General features: G+C 41.9%; 1 protein-coding gene and 1 long non-coding RNA gene across 4 annotated transcripts in view; one reads left to right on the top strand and one right to left on the bottom strand.

Annotated features, from left to right (window-relative positions):
* Positions 1-4,421, top strand: part of LOC148645415 (uncharacterized) — a 20,781-nt gene extending 16,360 nt beyond the window's left edge. The window contains exons 9-11 of the mRNA XM_088610913.1: positions 1,366-1,461; positions 2,586-2,696; positions 3,684-4,421. Coding sequence (XP_088467039.1) covers positions 1,366-1,461; positions 2,586-2,696; positions 3,684-3,749 — 273 coding nt within the window. The 3' untranslated portion in view covers positions 3,750-4,421. The remainder of the gene's footprint in view (positions 1-1,365; positions 1,462-2,585; positions 2,697-3,683) is intronic.
* On the bottom strand, positions 4,331-20,172 carry LOC148645414 (uncharacterized). Of its 3 annotated transcripts, none has more exons than XR_015928045.1 (6): positions 20,072-20,172; positions 19,743-19,803; positions 10,459-10,660; positions 9,370-9,622; positions 5,949-6,183; positions 4,331-4,716 (listed from the first exon to the last, which is right to left on the bottom strand). It is a non-coding gene; the product is annotated as an uncharacterized LOC148645414 (long non-coding RNA). The 3 variants fall into 3 exon arrangements; XR_015928046.1 differs by having other exon boundaries at positions 9,370-9,506; XR_015928047.1 differs by lacking the exon at positions 5,949-6,183.

Raw genomic sequence — 20,172 nt, 5'->3', positions numbered from 1 at the left:
ACCTTCTTTCATCATTTATAAGTGGGATTAAACACAAAGGTGCTTATAATTGAAATAGTTCTTTACCTTTTATTTCCTATAACTCAAAATAAGCCAGTGGGCTTCTTTTATATCTTATATAGTGTCCAGTCTTTACAGAGGTATCCATAACTCAACCTCACTTCAGCCTGTTTTACCTGAGTCACCAGTTGCTACCGAAATTCACTTCACAATTAAAAAAAAAAAGTTTATAAAATAGAGTTCTTAAAGTACAGGTCCGGGGTATATCTTGCCTTGTACCCATTGTTTGCTAAGATAGGCTCTTGCTAATACGTGAGCCTGTACTGGATAAGGCAGTTAAAAGATGGATGAATGGAGGGAACTATAGGCAGACTGACTCCTGCAAAAAGGCTGGAAGTAGTTTGGTCGCTGTATGCTGACAATACTGCCCTCTGCTGGTAGATTACTGTACTACAGCTTCAATCCTCGGGCGTTAGTGTAGTCTATGTACTGTACAGTAGGTACAGTAGATTCTCACAACCTCTGGGTTGGTGGACCCCTTTTCTTGTAAAAATTCTCAGTTTAAACTTTACAGATAAATGATATAATGTTCATAATAGATTACTGTGTACCTTAAAGTACTTTTAAAAGATTTATATAATGTAATACTTTCATTCGCTCCTGATCCTGAACAACCTGGCCAAGACGCTGAAACTGTGAGTTTCTTTCTCCTCTTTTCAGCATGGAATTAACCTTTACTGGTTCCTTTGTGGCCAATGCACGCTGACACAGATGTAAACTCAGACATCTTCATGCTGTATTGACCTGTGAAGACCGGAACTGAATTAGTCTTTGACTCAGAAGGCCTCAGTGCCCACTGTTCCCCAGTCTTCAGACATTGAGGGTTGGAGATCCCTATACAATTTGCAGTGCTGAAGTACTGAGGAACTCCAGGATCCGAATTACATCATACCTATATGAAAAAAATACTTGTTGAAACCAGATACACTGGGACATTAGCGTTTATGTACAGTTAAATGAAGGTGACTCAGCATGTTCATTGAAGTAACAAAATACTTTGAAAGCCCTGCTGCATTTTGGTCTTGGATGCCAATCTGAGCATTTTGATGAAAGTGGTATGTTTGAGGAAATTAAACCAGGAACTGGACTACAGTGTGAAATATTGCTCTAGCAGCCTTTGACTGGGATGTGTGCAAGCTAGACTCTAGCCACTACAGTACTATTACCGGGTTTTTAATGTGATGATGGTAACTGAGTTCATTCAGAACTATTTCTTTCTAGGAGGTATAGGTTTTATTATTCCTTCATTAACTCATTTTTGATCTGGCGACTAGTTTAAGATGTGTTTTCTGTTTCCTTTTTCAGGGCCAGTGTTTTGTGGCAATAAACCCTGAATGTTTTGCTCCTGGGTTTAAGGACAGAATGTCTGACTTGCTTTCTCTGCACAGAAATCTGGAGCCGGTGAGTGACTGTTTTACCCAAAGTTACCAACCTTCTTGATCTTCAGAAGGCTGCTCCTCTTTTGGCAGAAATTTCCCCATGTCCCCACTTTTTTTTGCACCAGTTTTTGGAATACTGTCCCAACTCTGTCCCACATTCACGAATCTCTTTGTACTTCCTTTATGACGATAGCTCTAGGGAAGTGGAAATTCTCAGGTCAAAGCGCCTGGAGTTTTCACTGTACGAACCCCCCACACCTAATCATCTCCGTGCTCAGAGCCACCATGTTGCCCTGGTACCATATGCTGGATTTGGGTTTAATGAAGTTGCGCACTTAGTATTTCCTTTTTTTATGTCAAACACACGTTACGTACAATTGTAACAGTGAGGTGAGTGCAAGCTTTTTCAATTCTGTATACGGTGAACTGTGGGTAATTTCACGCGGTATGGGGTTGTACCATACATTTTGAATGTCTCCATCTGTAAGTTATTTCTTGTTGTTATTAACATTTGATTTCACAAGAAGCAGTGGGATTTTGTTGTTTTTTTGCTTACTGTGTCAATTAAAACCAAGCATAAATGTGAAATGATTTAATTTAGTTTTCCAAGACATTTACAACATTACTTTAATTAATGTGTAGTAAATGAATATTTAAGGGACAATGGATTAAGTGTATAATGCAGAATGAGAAAAATACTATATTTAAAAGTAATTACATACTGGATGTGCTGCACACACACAAGTCTGTAATTACATGCTTAGATTTCACCTTTTCACTTCCTTATTACACCAGTCCATTTGAAATGGCCAAATCTGTGAACCTTCCATTTCGTGTCTTTCCCTGGAAAAGTGAACACAGCACACACAACACACAACACACAAGTTCAGACAAGTGTATCATTCATACAGCTGCTTACTGTTACAAGACCAATGAAGCCCTACTAGTGTGCAACTCACTAAGTCCACGGTTAAATATATTATACAATGGGTCATGACATTATTTTATGATCATATACAAAGCTTGAAGGTCACTCAAGAGATTAATTTCTATTTAAGGATTATATGAAGCCACAAGAAGTTCCATGTTTGCTGAATTAAATCTGGCACATTCATTTCATTTGTGTGTGTTCATGAAATCTTCTAGGCTGAACTGGGGGTTCCTGTAATGGCCCCTGGAGACCCAGAAAGGAAGAACATCAGGAGATGTGAAGACCTAGGAGGCATCCCTTACCACATCAATGTCATTGACCACATGGTAGGTCCAGTAACGGTCATGTGTGTGGAATGGCAGGAGGTCAGGAGGTCAGACGATGTTGGGTAGAAACCTATGCCCTCAGGCTGCGGAGGAGACGACCTGGTGCTAGGCGGGTCTCAAAACATCCGAACCCTCAATGCTGAGCGAGGAGGAAAGGGTGACCCGGAAATATATAGTCCCACACAAAGACACACCGGAAGGACAAGTAAAGCACAGGGAACCTAGGGACAGGGCAGAGTAGGAGCGCCCTCTAGATGTAGAGGGCGTGACAGTACCCCCCTTCACGGACGGCTCCTGACGCCCAAAAAACAAATGAGCTACACAGGGGGAGGAAAAACCTCATTTAACTGAAAGGAAACCTCCGGGAGTCCACGGCTGAACGAGGAGGAAAGGGTGACCTGGAAATGTATAGCCTCAAACAAAGACAAACCGGAAGGACAAGGGAAGCACAGGGAAGCTAGGGACAGGACAGAGTAGGAGCTGTAGAGGGCATGACACAAGTGGCACGCAGGGGTCATGTCTCTGCAAGCGGATCCTTACGGGTGAACTGAGAATCCAGAACCCCAGAATGAGGTTGTGCCAAGCAGCATCGCCAACACAGCATCACTTTCTCTTCACACATGTCTCTCTGGGTGTTTGGGATCGACAAACACGCTTTGCTTCAAGGACTTACTGGGCACTTTAGTGTCAGGGTTAGGGTTTATGGATCACAGTCTAAATTCAGTTTTATTTTGTCATTTTAAGGACCAAGCTACCCAGCCGTGTTGTTAAACCCTATTCAAAAAATGGCTGAGATTCTTGGACCAGTTAACTACTAAATACCAAACGGGCCTAGATGAAACCAAAAATGGCCTCCCATTGTTTGTAACATTTCTTATTTAAAATTCATACTGAGAGTAAATACTCCTGGGGGTGGAAGGTTTTTTTTTTACTGACAGATGATTAAAGTGCAGTTCAGGTTCTCTTCACTGTGTTTTCTGTTTCCAGAATGGAGTTGCGAAGAGTGTCGGGGTCAGCCCTCTGCTGCCAGCCAACAGGCTCATAGCAAACTAGAGCTGCTTCTGCGAGAGGCCCCAGCAACACCGGTTTAGACAGAAGAGTTCTCCTCAGTTTTTAATGTGTGCTGCTTTTTAATACTCCTAGACAAAAACCGAAACGCTTGGCTCCTGTTAGATCAGTATTTCATGATGCACAATCCCACTTTTAAGAAAATGATATTGAGAGTCTTTGCATTCACTAACCACTCAGGTTCAACTCTTGTGGATTTTAATGCCAAACTAGTACGATTAGAGCTTTTACCAACACATTTATTTTATACTGTCCGGAACAGAGTTAGGGCTTCTAGTTTTCACCTGTTAGCTGTTGTTCATTGGCAAATAATGCCAGTTGTGGAAAAAATAGTTTTCACCACTACAGGAGTTAGTTAAAATCAGATTATCTGAACATTATTCAGAGTAGATTAACCCCACCACAACAATTCTGTTCGTACTCACAAAGTTGTAACCATCGCAGATGGATAGATGGAACACTACATGCCCTGAGGGGAAAGTGGAGGCACAAAAAAACAGATTTCACTTCATAGTAGACTGATACTTTTCTCCTAAACAAAAGTACAGAGAAACTGGAGCCCTCAACACAGCTTACCAATTGTTTAATTTGAGTTCTCATTGTGCTTACACACCTTGTACAAATAAATTATTGACCAAACCAAACTTTAAAAAGCGACCAGCGCCGTTGTGTGTGTTTTTATCATAGCCAGTGCACACTGGGTCCGGGAGCCCTGGGGGACCAAGCCAGGCCGGGTGGCTCGTGTGCTGTTCCCCAGGGTAGGAGAAACACCTGCACAGCAGCGGGTATCTGGGCTTCCACTCCCCACCTGAAGACACCCTTCTGGAAGGGCTGGAAATGAGGGCACCCTCTGCTGGCTGTTATGAGTCACGTCAGGGCGACTTGGTCTCTGTTGCACGTCTGTCAGCAGGCACTCCACCATGTGCACTGGCTCCTCGAAACAGAAAGCCTTCTGAGAGATGAGGAGGTACATGAGCCAGATCAGTAAGAAACAAACCCATTTAATGGACAGATGCATGCCATGTATTAAAATAAAGAGGAATTAGGAATATTATAATATTGGTTTTTAGTCCAGTTCACAGGAACCGAAAATATTTTAAGATGCATATAGTTTACAGTGTATTAGGAGTGGCAATGATCCATTAAGTAATCAGGAATGCAATGGATGTAGATGCTTCACAGAACCAGCAGGGGTCATATTTGTGAAGCTTTCGTCTCTCCTGGAGATGAAAAAATAAATAGCAATTTGTCTTTTTTACCGTGCTTTGACACAGGCTCATCTTCATTTTGAACAGCATATAGTTCACTTGCTCACTTGCTCAAAGATCGCAGGCAATTTCCCCAAAGGTGTTGAGGAGGAGGAAGAAGAGGAGGCCTATCAAGCTCATTTTGTTGCTACTACAAATATATTACGAGGATTAGCTACCATTGTTTTTTCATGTACAAAGACTTAATTTTAATAATTTTAGTTTATTAGTCATGGAAGAAGAGAAAAGGCCATATATTTTAATAAATCATTGACCTCTAATTTGCATTATACTAATATGTTGGGAATCCATGTTGTACAGGAATTCTTTATAATAAATTTATTTTAATATTATTAGAAGAAGTAACTGCCAGAGCTGGAAGGCTGCCTCAGTGAGGAAACTGGCTGTGCAAGATGATTCATCAAAATCTAAAAATGTTGCAGAATATCCACTTTCAGTGTATTAATTACAACTAAGAATGTTAAGAGGACTGTGTACCTGCTTAACCAGGAATTAGAATGAAATTATTAAAGGCATTCAGGAATTGTCTGTCAGTTCTTGGGTTTCAAGGCATTGACGTGCTGCTGTTGTAGTGCAATTTGAAGCTGCCAACAGCAGCTGTCACCAGGCCTGAACTTTTTGAGTTCAATTAAGACCAGTGATGGCTTATCTGGTTTGTCAAGGATCCACAAGAGAAGGATTCAAGGTCACAACATACTGTACTGCGGAGCACTGTAAGCAACTTGCTCTCCTGGGGTTTCAAAATCTTTCTTGGTTTACAGTAAGTACATGGCTGTTCGTGTAAAAGTTTATAAAGTGAAAACTTAATGATTTCTGATGTAACACGAGAAAGGATTAGATGTACCAAAATGTGGTTCATCAAAATCTGGCCAGGTTGCTGGAACATATTTTTTACTGTAAACCAATGCACACTTACCCTGAACGAAGAAGACCTGACTAGACCTGGACATTTCAAAGCAAAACAGAGGGTGGATGGCAACCATCACTTGGCTGTCTGGCCCCCTGTCTGCCAGCCTTTTGTTTGGCTAAGCAACTGAGGCGACTTTATCTGCCAATACGTTCTTCAGGAGTAAAATCACAAATCCTTTCCTCCCGCATCGTTTGTCTTGATAATTACCAGGGAGCATGCAGGCTGCTTGATCCCGAACGGCCTGTGAAGTGGAATGTGAGAGTAAACAGAAACACATGCACACAGTTCCAGGCGAGGGCTGGGTCCTGGAAAATGCGGGCCATCTTGTTTGAGACTCCTGGCACACGAGGTGCTGCACAGTTCACTGGCCAGACTCTGGAGCAGGTCCTAGAGTTGTCATTTCCCCTTAGCCCTTAGTGAGTTAACTGATCATTAGTTTAATTGAACCATTTGAACACTTTGCAAAGGTCTTTCGCTGTTGATAATTTAAAGAAACCTGGAGAACCTGGAAAGTCTGCTGGATAGTGGCTCTCAAGGACTGGAGAGGTGGTTGCTGGATGCTGCACCTTGTTGATCAAAATGCTTCTACAGCTCTGAATAACCTTCCAGTACTGGGGCTGGCCAGGATGTACTGTACACTATGGCTGTTGCCACATTCACGGCTCTTCACTGCCTTAACAACAGCCTTCTCTGCAAGTGCATTGATTCTGATAGTGGAGTCAATGACTGGTTGAGTTCATTTAACATTGTACTTCAGCATTACAAGAATTAGTGACGCCATGTTAGTCAGCAGCACTGCATGATAAAAAAATTCGGGACACAATCACACTAAGTGTGGGAGAAGCTGTTACTTGAAGCTGAAATCTTAATTTTAACGAAACACAAACCAATCGTAGGCTGCTGTTAATTTTACTACACCCCCCCCCTTTCGAGAAATGCCCTAGGATTTTCAATGATGACAGAGAGTAAGGTCCTCTGTTTTAAGTCTCGTACGAAGGACGGTATAGTATAGTGAACTACTGCACCCTGTAACACAACTTCCAGCTGCATCCCGGCCAGGCTCACACCTGCTGAGCTTCAGTGGGTTGCCGGCTGTATGCAGCTTTAGCCAAAACTGACTTTATGATTCTGCTTCCAGGCCAGAGGTACAACAGTTAAACCGCCAGCTGACTATAGTTCCTGTAACTACTGTATATACAGAAGGCTTAAGTGTCTAAACTGAGTGCTCAAAGTGGCAAAATAGCAGTGCAAAGTATAATTACAGATTCTTAAACATGTGGGGCCATATTTTTAGAAATTTTTATTGTTGCTCCAAGCAATGGCCTTTAAAATGTATAAAATCAGGGGTTTTTAGATCTAAAAAACCTGGTGAAGTCAGGCCAAAGGTTTCATTTTTCAAAGAAGTCTAGGAATTTAAAGAAAGTCTCAGTGGTTTTTCCAAAAGGCCAATTGTGCAAAAACTTCCTTACTGGATGTCTGACACATCGTTTCATTCTTTGAATTTTCTGAAGCCTGTTCTCTGATTCTTCCTGTCTGCTCTTCAGTCTTTAAAGCCGGAAGCAAAGTAAGATTAGCATAAGTTCTGACATGATATTCCAGTGTAGACTAAATGTAATCAATGTCATGTTTACACCTTTCTTCATCAAAGAAACATCTGGGTTTTATTGTTCATTTCAGCACCATGTCATTGACACAGAATTCTTGATGCTGACTTAATGCTGATTTAATTTGAGAGTGTTGATGTTGAACCTTTTCTCATGTAGAGAGAAAATCAATTCAACGGGTTTGCTGTGAAGAGCTGCTGGACCACACACAACAACGGCCCCTTCCTGATGTTCTTGCACTAGAAGTCTATCTTGCTAGAAGTTTGTTAAATATGTTGCTTAGGCACTGTACCAATTTCCTATACATAGAACTAGGCAGAATTATGATATTAATGGTAGCCAGCCCGACCATTAAAAGCAACGAACACTTTGCATATATATTCCTATAGTTAGTCCAGCCCAGGTACTGCTATAAGATCCAATGCAGATAAACAATTTCACTTCAGAATGATCACATTTGGAATTTCGGTGTGGTAAGGGAAAGTGTAAGAGGCTTCTCCAATCTTCTCATTTACAGTACCTAATGTTTATCCTTAAGTGTTCATGACAGAGTGGAATATCCTCCTGGCATTGTTGGAATTCCCTTGCTTGAAATGTTACAAACTGCCATACAGGGAGGTGACATATGGAAGGATGTTAATACTGCCTTTATTTCCCTATTATTGAAAAAGGCAAAGGTCATACACTCTGTGCATGTTATCACCCTGTGTGCTAAGGTGCTACTGCACTCCTAGTAAAGGCTCATCAGCCCAGATTAGCACGCCTTGTTCTGACAGGTTTTATTACAGGGCAACTAATAATGTTTGCAGCCGCTTGTACACTGTACATGCAGCTACAAATGCTGCCTTTCCCTGTGCTGTTCTTTCATTGAAAGGCAAGAAGGCTATATTTCACATGGCTCAAGGGGGAATATCTACAGTTGGTGTTGGATTATATTGGCTTGGGAACAGGATTCATCAATATGGTAGAGGAAAGCAGCTGATGCCCCTTTGGCAATGTCAATAACAGGCAATATGTGTTCTTCTCACCTTATTTGTAAGGGCACTCATGCCTTGTCTTAAGAGCTCCAAGCTAAAGCAATCCATTGAACTATTTCTACCAACAGTCCTCAGCATTGTGTATTCCTCTATGCTGATTTATTGCTGTTGACAATGTTCCCCAGTTCCTGCTTCAATGTGTTCAGTACTCTATCACTTCAATTAATTGGTTAAAGTCCAGATTTTTCCATCTTTACATTTCACAGTGGAGAGAACCATGTTACTTTTTAGTTGCTTCAGATACCTTGGTATTGAGCTGCATTCTTCTGTAGAAGCAGAAACACACTAAACAATTTTTACGATTATGTTTTAAACAGAAAGGTGTTGACAGGAACAGATGGACACATTTTCACTTAAAGCTTCCATGATAGAAGTGAAGAAATAATGATACTTTGACTTTCACTCCCTTGGGCCCACAGCAGTGATTTATTTAAATACCTGCAAATGTACTCAAAGGAAGTTGTGTAATGTAAACTGATACCGCGCCAAATAATCTTAATCTTTTAAGATTAAAATATGTGATGAAATGTTCCTGAAGGAAACTGATGTGACATAAAAATCCAGTGTTAACTGTGTGACTGAAATGAACAATGTGGCATTGAGATCAGCTTTGTTTGTGGCAGGTATGTAGTCTGCGTGAACATCTGGAAGCTCAGATGTCTCATTAAGCCAAGAGTGTGTCATGTGATTATATAAAGGATAACATAATGAGGAAGCAGACAAGACCAGAGATCAGAGAGTCAGACAAATTTCAGGAAAGGCAAGCAACTAAAAAATAATACACACCGTAGTTTTAAGGAAGTTCAACGTGAAGAAATAAATACTGTATTGCTGAGTTTCCAAGAATCTGATTCTGTTTCTTGAACTTCAATTCAAGATCTGGTTTGTTTAAACACTAGGATCTGCAGTGATGGTATGACACACTAGAAAAAAAAGATTTAACAAAACTTTATGGTGGTTACTCATCGATCCATCCATTTTCTAACTGCTTCATCCAATGAAGGGTCACTGGAGTGCCGGAGACTTTCCCAGCAGCCAACTGCAGGGCACACACAGACACAGACAGGCACACAGTCACACCAGGGCCAGTTTTCCCAAAAGCCAATTACCCTACCAGTATGTCTTTTGTCTGTGGTCACAGGAAACCAGAGCAGAGGTCAATTACAGCATAACAGGGGTATTTTCCACTGAACAGGAACTTGCTGCCATTGCACCCACCCATAAAAAGGGTGAGAAAAACCAAGCAACTATAAACCAATAAGAACATAAGGATACAAAAACAAGAGGAGGCCATTAGGTCGGTCAAGCCTGTTTGGTAGTTCGTACCTAATTGATCCAAGGATCTCATCCAGCAATTTTTTAATGAAGCCAAAGTATTGGTTTCAACCACATGGCTCAGTAGCTTGTTCCATACTTTCACAACCCTTTGATTAAAGTGCTTCCTATTCTCACTTTTAAATGCTCATCCACATAGTTTCCACTTAAGTCTTCTGGTTCGTTTCACCATTCATTTGGAAGAAGTCCTGATTTGACTCTGCTGATGCCTTTGAGGATTTTGAGCACTTGTATCAAGTACGCTCATAGTCTTCTGTAGCACACAGCTCTGTTGTTTCAGCCTGTCAGTGTAGGACAGTCCCTTAAGTCCAGGTGCAATCAAAATAATTTGTGATTTGCCATGATGTCCTTTGCAAGATCTCCACAGAGCGTTTTACTTAATTATGTTGTAGGCAACATTTTTTTTTTAATGGCAACAGCACTTACTCAGTGTCCTACACTGACAAGTGTAGTAAAAAAAGAACTGAATCATTTTAGCCTTGGACCCACTGGTTTATGAGGAGATCTAATTCAAGTATTCAAAATCATTGACAGTCTTACCAATGGGCTCCTTAGAATCAGCAATGAAACAGAAACAAGTGCTCTTCAGTGAAAAGACTGTCCTTTCTTCACATTAAACAGTCAGTGTTTTGTTTTTGGTCATCTTTTTTGTCTTTCAGAAACATAAGCCTCCAGCACCTTTCTGACCTTTGTAATGTTGGTCTTTCCACTGAGCAGCCTTCACACAAACATTATGTGCACCCTGTAAAACACAAATTCAAGCATACATCTTGGTACTGTACATCATGCAGGGCCTGAAGCAGATGCTCCCACAGCAGGCTTGTGTACTACACCACATGGTGAGGAATAGTTTTAGGAAAACCAAACTGTTAACTGTTGCTGAGAACTGCTTAGATAGGTGCAGAGCTCTGTAACATTAAAATTATTGGTATAAATGTTGGCGGATTAATGATACTCCCACTGTGAGTCAGAAAAAAAGTATAAAAAAAACAGGCCAAACATGAAAAGCTTGTATAATCATCAGCTTGTCTCTTTCCTCCTAGCAATAATGCAATAAACCTTATAAATGACTGGCTGACACATAAGACTGCCTGACACACCTGACATTTATTGGTTGCTTTCAACACTGCAAAGCTGCAGGTATGTGAATCTGATGAGTCTGGGTTCACCCACTGTATGTCATAAGGCAGTACATGCTTTTGAGCTAAAAATAGTTATTTATTTCCAGATGTGTGTTTTTGAGCTAAACTAGGAAATGCAAGCTATGCAACATCCAATTTTAACCTGTATTTAAATATTACTCCTCTATGTACTATTGAGCCAGAAGCAGCATGAATAATGTGCATCAAACTGTAATTGCCTAAGCTACTGTTCACTGCTCTGCTTCCTCAGGGATGACATTTGGAAAAGATTGTCTTCCAGACATGTGCATCCTTGATTAACAGTCTAAGGGATTGATTGTTTTGGGAAACGTCACCTCTTTACATTCATTAGTACATAAGACTATTAACTCTATGAAGCCCTTTTCACGGATGTTAATTATTTTGTACTGGCTCAAAACATGGGGGCTCTTCCTGTCTTAGTTCTGTTTTACAGGATACGCTTTGAATACTGTGTGAACCATAATAATTATTGCTTTCCTGAAGGGTGTACTTGGCATTCCTGGCTCTGTCTTCTCTAGGTTTAGCACATTTCATTGAGAGCAAGAAATATGTCTCTATGGGAGTGTTCAGGTCTACTAATAGTTTGGTCAACTCTGGTGCCTCCCAGGGCCCCATAAAGGAATCTCTTGAGATCTCTTGTTAATTACCCAAGCATGACATGACTGTAGCTGTACAAATCTGTAACAGGCAGGTAGCCTAATGACCTGGCCATCCAGATTTCCTGTTGTCAGGTGTGTCAAGTAACTGGTAAGAAGATGCTGCGATCACACAGCAGGACTCTGCGAGAGAACGATGATCAGACGATCAGAAAGTCAATGGATCTTTGTGTAAGCAAAAGAATAAAAGTACTGATTTGCTATTGTCTGGCCACATTTTTTTCTACCATCCTCTTACATTATTGCATAGCTGATGTTAAATTTTGGACATGGCACAATCGTTCAGAAGAGTAATAAGACCAAGGTCATGCTACAGGAAAGTCCTTATGGACTGCAAAGCAAGTGAGCCAGCTTTGCTAAATATGATGTGAAGTAGCGAAAGTGGCTTTAAGAAAAAGCCATGTATCCATAAGCACACCTGTGCTAATTGAATAATTGGCATCCAGTGAGTGTGAGATTCCCCATTAGGAAGAGGAGCAAATTGGATAGGCTCTGAGTCAATTTAGCTACTCCCCTGGACTAATGGGAAAGCCAGGAGGAAATAGGTTTCTGTTCTCAAGGAGGAGTTCTCAGTAACCACAGTTTATGTGGCTTATAGGCTTGTGGGACTTGAAAAGCAAGTCCCACGAGAAAGAACTCAGACTGCACTGAGGGGCATTATGGCTGTGCTGAGAGATTCGTTTGCCAGGTTCTATGGAGTAGATGTGTTCTGCAGAAAAACGGGTCTGGCCTGCTGAACCAGGGTTGATGGTTGGTGTTAGCACCTGTCAGGGTAGCAGTGCATCTCTTCCTCAAAACTGAGAGCAAAGGGAGTCCAGATGGTCCTGAGTCCTTACAGGTTGTACCATCTGCAGACAGATGTGTGGTCTGGGTGAGTGTGAGAGAGAACAACCCGGCTGCTGCAGTGAGGTGCAACTTGTAAATAATGAGGACAGAGAGGGATCCCTGGCCAAACAGGATCAACTGGTATAGTTAACAGTGCAGAGTGAGGGGTTATTTGTGAGAGCATGCACTTGGGGAAGATGGTGGGTGAAGTTGAAAGTGCAGCTGATTGAGTTAAAGTGGGTAAATTAGTGAAGAAAAGTAGGAATGGGTGTGATTGGGTGACCTGGAATAAATTGCAAAGAATACTCCCGTGCCTGAAGGGTGATGATACAATGTTAATGAAACATCTTAGTGAGTAAACCCTAAGGAGAGAGCAATAAAACAGAAGATCATGCAGACTGCCCCAAGAGGCCCAATGAAACCAATCAAAACAATGGCTGGGAGCTTGAAGGGGTTCCACCCGAGACTGAATACCAGCTCACTAACAGTGCCAGAGGGTTGCCTTCGCTTTATATACATGCTGCGTGTGGGCTGCTTTTATTACACAATTATTATTTTATTGTCTATGACTGTCTAAGCTTTTACTGTATAACGGGGTTTTGCTCTGAAATTCTAAGGGCTATTTTTTATGCCACCAAGATACCTTTCCTTCCTCTCAGGAACAACACTGAGTTTTGTTTTGTTAATGGTTGCTGTAGAAAAACTAGTACAAGCTTTTGTTTTGTCCAGGCTTGACTACTACACTGTCTTACTTTCTGGCTTGTCAAAGAACGCCATAAGAACACTGCTAGGTTTAAAACACAGCAGCTAGAGCTCTGGATTAGAGACATTCTAGTCAACGTATAACCCCTGTCTAGAAATTCCACGCTGGGCTCCTGTTGAATTTCACATAGACTTTAAGATATTGCTCTTGACTTTAAGGTCATAAAGGGCATCACACTCATTTCTGACCTACTGAAAATTTACAGCTTTGTACATTCAACAAGATTGTACTCAAGGGTACGAAGGCTTTTCTTGCTGTGAGGGGAAGGTGTAGAATTTTTTTTTTTTTTTTTTATTGTTCAAGGCTGTTGGAAGAATCTGTGTTTCCTTACTATAGTGGTGAGAATATTATCTAGCCATGTTGGTTTGTGTGCATTAAGTACCTGTTCTCCTTAAGGATAATCTACACTACAAGGGTTTTAAAGCATTTATTACCTGTAACTGATGTCCTTCTGTCTTTCCTGTTACACACTCATGATTTTCAACATTTTAATCCACGCTGACAGCTTCAGCAGTGCAGCTGAATGCCAGGCTTTGCATCATGTTCAGTTTTTTTTTCTCTGTGCTTCAAGTCTAGCACATAGACGCCTACGTGTGTTACATGGAGTGTATAAAATTAGCTATGTAATGCAATATAAGTATTTCATTTTTCCCCATGAAGTCCTAAAGCCCCATACCTCTCCTCAGAAGGAGATCTAATTTAAGAGGTGCTAATGAACCCAATTGTTGCTGGTTTCCCTGAGCTGACATATGAAACCCTGTCTCTGACGGGTCGATGAGGTAATGGGCTAAGTCAACAATGAAGTGTCAGATTGTCTGTGAGATCCTGTTTGCGCTCAGTATAAAGTTCTAGAATAATTTCAAACATTGGCAACATAAAAAGAGAAGAACAAATAGCTCAAATAGAGCAGTCACTCACCCAAAGATATCGCTAAGAAAAGAAATGGTCTAGAATGCTGTTCTGCAGACAAGGTACATTATCAGTAATGTATTTAACTACATGACAAAATATAATGAAGTTCAATTATTATAACTTCATTAAGTAGTTGTGGCATGTCTCACTTAATTAGTAGCAGAGGAGATCCTACTCATGTTAACCACCTGAGCGCTGGGCACCGAGACTGGACCAACCCTGGTGTAATAAAACCGTCATTCCGAGTTGATACCGTCCATCTTCCAAGATGGCGTCGTCTTGCACTTAGCTCTCTCGTTTATGTTATTAACGACTTGAGAGACTGCTGCATCTTCTGTGTCACTGAAACCCAACGTTCCCGAAGGCTTCACGACCAACCGAATTCACGCCGTATAGAGAGGATCGCACAGCTGATCCTACCGGCAGGGAGAAAGGAGGCAGAGTGCACCGACGCAGTGACATTGGTGCACTGACGCAGAAATTCTCTACAGGTCTTGCACATCTAATCCTGAATACCTCAGTATTGAATGTCGCCCTTTTTACCAACCGAGGGAATTCACGTCTGTTACGATGACCGCTGTGTACTTTCACCCGCATGCTGATGCGAGCTGTACAGCGTCATCAGCAAGTATGAAAACACTTGTCCGGACGGTGTCTCTATCGTGGCGGGGGACTTACAAAAGTATACAAAGGTGGTCACATCCTTCATCGGTTACGGTGTGGACAGATGTGTTCCTACCAGGAGGATCTGGATAATATCCCAATTAGAAGCCTTGGAAGAACAAACACAATCGCTGCAGACTTAAACTGTGGTCTGCCGCCTTCCAATCAGGTGATAGAGAATTGTATAAGAGATCCAGATATGACCTGGAGAAAGCCATTAAACTGGCAAAATAGGAATGAAAAAAAAACAGCTTGGGGCTAACTAAATGTGCATGTGGCAGTGCTTGCAGGCTATTACAAACTACAGGGGCATCACAGGCGGAATTTCCTCCACTGAAGCATCTCTACCCGATGAGCTGAACACCTTTTACTCCTGCTTTGAGGCTCAGAACACCGAGCTGCTATCAAGGCTCCCAGTGAACCAGGGGACTTTGTGTTACAGTTCTCTGAACATGAGGTGTGTGGAGCCTTTAAGAGAGTGAAAACCTGTAAAGCAGCCAGCCCAGATGGCGTCTCCCCTCATGTCCTTAAAACCCATGCATGTCAACAATCTCCTGTATCTCTCTGTCCCTGTCAGTTTGTACCAGAGTGCTTGAAGAAAAGCACAGTTGTGCCACCGCCCAAGAACACCAAGGTAACTTGCTTGAATGATTACCACCCAGTGCTCTCACTTCAGTGGTCTTGAAGTGCCTGGAAAGCCGAGTATTGTCTTATATAAACTGCTCTATTCCAGACTCATTCAGACAGATGGGGCACCTATGTTAGGATACTGACAGATACAGATTACAGCTCAGCCTTTACTGCAATTGTTCCTGCCAAGCTGGTCCCAAAATTCTGGAATCTGGGCTCTGGACTTCCTGATGGGCAAACCTCGGGTGGTGAAATATATTGCAGACAATATCTCCTCTACAGTGATCCTAAACACTGGAGCTCCCCAGACTGCTGTCTCAGTCCTAGGCTGTACTTGTTGTTCACATACAATTGTATAGCCACTTACAGCAGCAACAACATTATTAAGTTTGCAGATGACACCACTATTACTGGTATTATATTACATACTATTGTTTATTTAGTTTTATAATAATTCTTTGAAGTTATATAGCACCCTTTTCCCCAAAGAATCCCAAGCACTTTACATACAGTATAGGAAGAATTCGGCTCAATCGATACAATATACAACAGAACAAGGAACTGCGCTGTCAGAAGAGTGAAGAGGGAACCTTTGACTAGGCTCGATCGAACATGTCCAAGATGGAATTCAGCCAGGTCACTAGGGTTAACACCCCCTAGCCTTACAAACGGAGTCATAGCATATTTAATGACCCAGTAGTCAAGACCTGTTTAAAGCACAAGATGCCCTTTGTGTAGTTCATGTAGGAGAATGAATACTTTTGCCTTAGACTGCATATTTGTTTAATTTATTAGTTCTAGAACTTAAAACTAGTATATTATACAGTATGGACATTATCTGATATGCAATAACTATTATTAAGAATTTTAATAATTATAATATTTTATATGTATTCTATCTTTAACCCTACATAAACCCTATTTCTTATTCTGCTGACATTTTCATATTATTATTCATAGGCTGAAAATAATAATAATTTCTTCCTTTAGAGTTCTCCACTGAAAACGTTCCCTCCTAAACATTAGATTAGTAGACAATGGGGCAAACTAACATAATTGCTTCCTATCATTTCAACTCCTAGTAGTTCATTTATCTAAAGATCCATGTGTCAATATTGGAGGTCTTTGTGAGTTTTTCTAAAACAAATGAACCGCATCATGTCTTTTTGAGAGTACAACACCTTAAAGCTTTTAGATCTTCTTTGAATATCCTTACAACTATTTCCAGCAATACCTAATCAAACAATGATCTTTCAGTGAGATACACCTCAAGGCTGACTCATGTCCCTGATCTTTAAACAATGTTGTTGAAATCCAGACTATACACTGTACGTCAACAAAGGATTTAGAAAGAAGATTTGATGACAGATCACAGATGACAGGTCAAGATTAATGTGAAAGATGTTCAATTAGGATGGCAGTGGGTCCTGACGGTGTCAGCTCTAGGGTGCTAAAGATTTATGTGGACCAACTGGGTTCAGTGCTGCAGTACATCTTCAACCTGAGCCTGAGATTAGAAAGAGTTCTGGTGCTCTGGAAGACATCTTCCCTGATGCCAGTACCCAAAAAGGGGCACCCTAAAGTCTTGAATGACTACAGACCAGTGGCACTGACATCACACCTAATGAAAACTCTGGAAAGGCTTGTACTGGACCACCTCAGAACCCTGGTGAGTACAGCACTGGATCCCCTGCAGTTCGCCTACCGGTCACACTTGGGAGTGGAGGATGCAGTCATCTATCTGCTACACAGAGCTAACTCTCACCTGGAGAAGACGCGGAGCATTGTGAGAGTTATGTTCTTTGACTTCTCCAGTGTCTTTAACACCATCCATCCACCTTTACTGAGAGATAAGCTAAGGGCGGTGCAGGTGGACACTCCCCTGGTGTCCTGGATCATAGACTTTCTGACCTGCAGGCCACAGTATGTACGGCTACAGAGCTGTGTGTCCGAACAGATTGTCAGCAGTACTGGGGCTCCACAGGGGACTGTCCTTGCTCCATTCCTGTTCACCTTTTACACCTCTGACTTCAGATACAACTCTGAAGCATGTCATCTGCAGAAGTTTTTGGATGACTCTGCAATTGTGGGGTGTATTAGTGAGGGGAGGGAGGAGGAATACAGGAGCTTGATTATCAACTTTGTGGAGTGATGTCATCTTAACCATCTCTAGCTAAACACCAGCAAGACTAAAGAAATGGCTATGGACTTTCAAAGGAATAAGTCTCAGCTGAACCCTGTTTCCATCCAGGGTGAGGACATAGAGGGGGTGCAGTCCTACAGGTACTTAGGGGTGCTGACTCTATTTTCTTAGGAGGCTCAGGTCCTTTGGTGTGTGTGGAACACTGCTACACATTTTTTATGAATCAGTGGTGGCAGCGGCCATCTTCTACGGTGTTGTGTGCTGGAGAAGCAGCATCATGACAAGAGATGCAAATAGGCTCAATAAACTCATCAAGAAGGCTGGCTCTGTGTTGGGGTTGAGCCTTGACCCCCTGGAGGTGGTGGCTGAAAGGAGAATGCTGACCAAGCTCACAGCCATCATGAACAACACCTCTCATCCGCTTCATGACACTGTTATTAGGCAGCGGAGCACTTTAAGCAACAGACTACTCCAGCAACGGTGTTCAAGGGAACGTTTTCGCAGGTCTTTCCACCCGGTGGCTGTCAGGGTGTATAACGCTGCCCGAGGCTAGGACTGTTAGCCCTTCATTTGCTTGTCTATGGACAGCACGTTGCACCATTGCACTTTTTTTTGGACACTCAATCTATGCACATTTGGCACATATTTTATTTTTACAATGACTATGGGCATATTTTGCATACACCTCTGTATTTATTTTTATTTATTTTGTATTACTTTACGAAGTTTAATTTTTCATCTATTCTGGGCTGCTGTAACACATCAATTTCCCTTCGGGATCAATAAAGTCTTATCTATCTATCCCTGTGTGTTCCATTTTTATTTTTAGAACAAAAATTGAACCTGGTTTCCTCCCATAGCCCAAAAACTGTTTAGTTGGCTAACCAGCAGCCTATATCACCCTACAACTCACAGCTGGCAGCTCACTGAAGCTCAGCAGAAGTGAGCCTTTTCAGTACTTGGATGGGAGACTCCTGGGAAAAATTAATGTTGCTGCTGGAAGAGGTGGTAGTGGGGCCAGTATGCCCCAGTATAGTGATGGGGACACTATCCTGTAAAAAAAGACGCCATCCTGACTTTTTCTGCACCAGGGCATTTCTCGAAAAGAGTAGGGGTGTTATCTCAGCGTCCTGGCCAAATTTCCCCCTGGCCTTTACCAATCATGGCCTCCTACTAATCCCCATCTCTGAACTGGCTTAATCACTCTGCTCTCCTTCCCACTGAAAGCTGGTGTGTGGGGAGAGTACTGGAGCATCATCCAGGTGGGGCTTCACACTGGTGGTGGTGGAGTAGATCCCAATTACCTGTAAAGCGCTTGGAGTGGAGTGTCCAGAAATAAAAGTGTATACAAGAATCAAAGGCATGACAGAATGTCCGGATCTGCACAATGAGATGGGGACATTCCTTTAAATGTTTCAGCAATGAGTAATGGAATTGTTGAATTGATGAGAGGAGTTACTGTAGCTGTTATGATTGTCGTCTCAAAGCCACCTGAAGAAAGCAGTAGGATATTGGCTTTTTTTCATCTTGCAGGTGTTCTGACACATAAGGGTGGCTAAGAAGGGAAAGGGTGTGGGGGGGGGGGGGGGGATGCTGTATGCAGATAAAGCTGAGCTCTCAAACAGCCTTCTTCAGGCTCAAAGTCAAAACAGAATTAATCTTTCCTTGTTCCTTTGCAGCGCACACTGACACAGCTGCCTACAAGAATGAACTTAGAAGTATTACAATTATGCAGCTGATTACACCAGTTGTGTATCTCTGAATACAGGAGCAACAGAACCCCGAACTCTAGGCCCCCCAGGAGCTAAGTTTGAGACCCCAAATATAAAGAGATCAGTGTCTCCCTGGGGGAGACCAGCGTCTTCTGCTCTGCTGCTCATTCTGGACTATAGGAGAGCCCGGCACAGCGTGAGTTACTTACACTCAGTCACAGACCGTTGATCTGCTTCACCTAACTCTGTAGGTGGTGTCTCGCACATAAGGACTTAAGCATTACTGTTGAGTGTTCAAAAAATAAAACGTCCAAAGGCTGATGCTAATATTTCATCAAGACAGTGCTGAAAACTTACCCATTTGTGGCTTCAGTATAGTCCAGCCATTTCCAGCCTCAGCTTTGTCCTTGAAGGCTGCCTACAGTTTAAGCGAGAGGATGAGAGTGAACAAAGTGGAGACAATTCACGCAAAAAGCTTACAGAAGTTATACAAGTGTAGCGCCACACTTTCAAAACTGTAATTGCAACTATTTTTTGCACGTTTACGGTTATATACAACTGCACTGTAAACACAGGACATAAGCTTGCACTACGTTGTAATAAAAGCCACTTTCTGCCAAAATACCTTCTGTTGTTTGTACCGCTTTTGAATTTTCGTTATTAAAAACATAACACATTTTAGATACCTTTAAGAGAGCGGTGCTGACTGTACCCAGGCTGAATCTCTGTATTGTGCCGCAGTGTACAGGTAAGCTGTTTTTTACGCTTACACCTTTAAATAAAGTGG

The sequence above is a fragment of the Lepisosteus platostomus genome, chromosome 18 (genome assembly GCF_059453375.1).
Source record: "Lepisosteus platostomus isolate fLepPlt1 chromosome 18, fLepPlt1.hap1, whole genome shotgun sequence".
Classification (NCBI taxonomy): domain Eukaryota; kingdom Metazoa; phylum Chordata; class Actinopteri; order Semionotiformes; family Lepisosteidae; genus Lepisosteus; species Lepisosteus platostomus.
The sequence above is the reverse complement of the archived record's forward strand: the minus strand, read 5'-3'. Positions and strand labels throughout refer to the sequence as shown.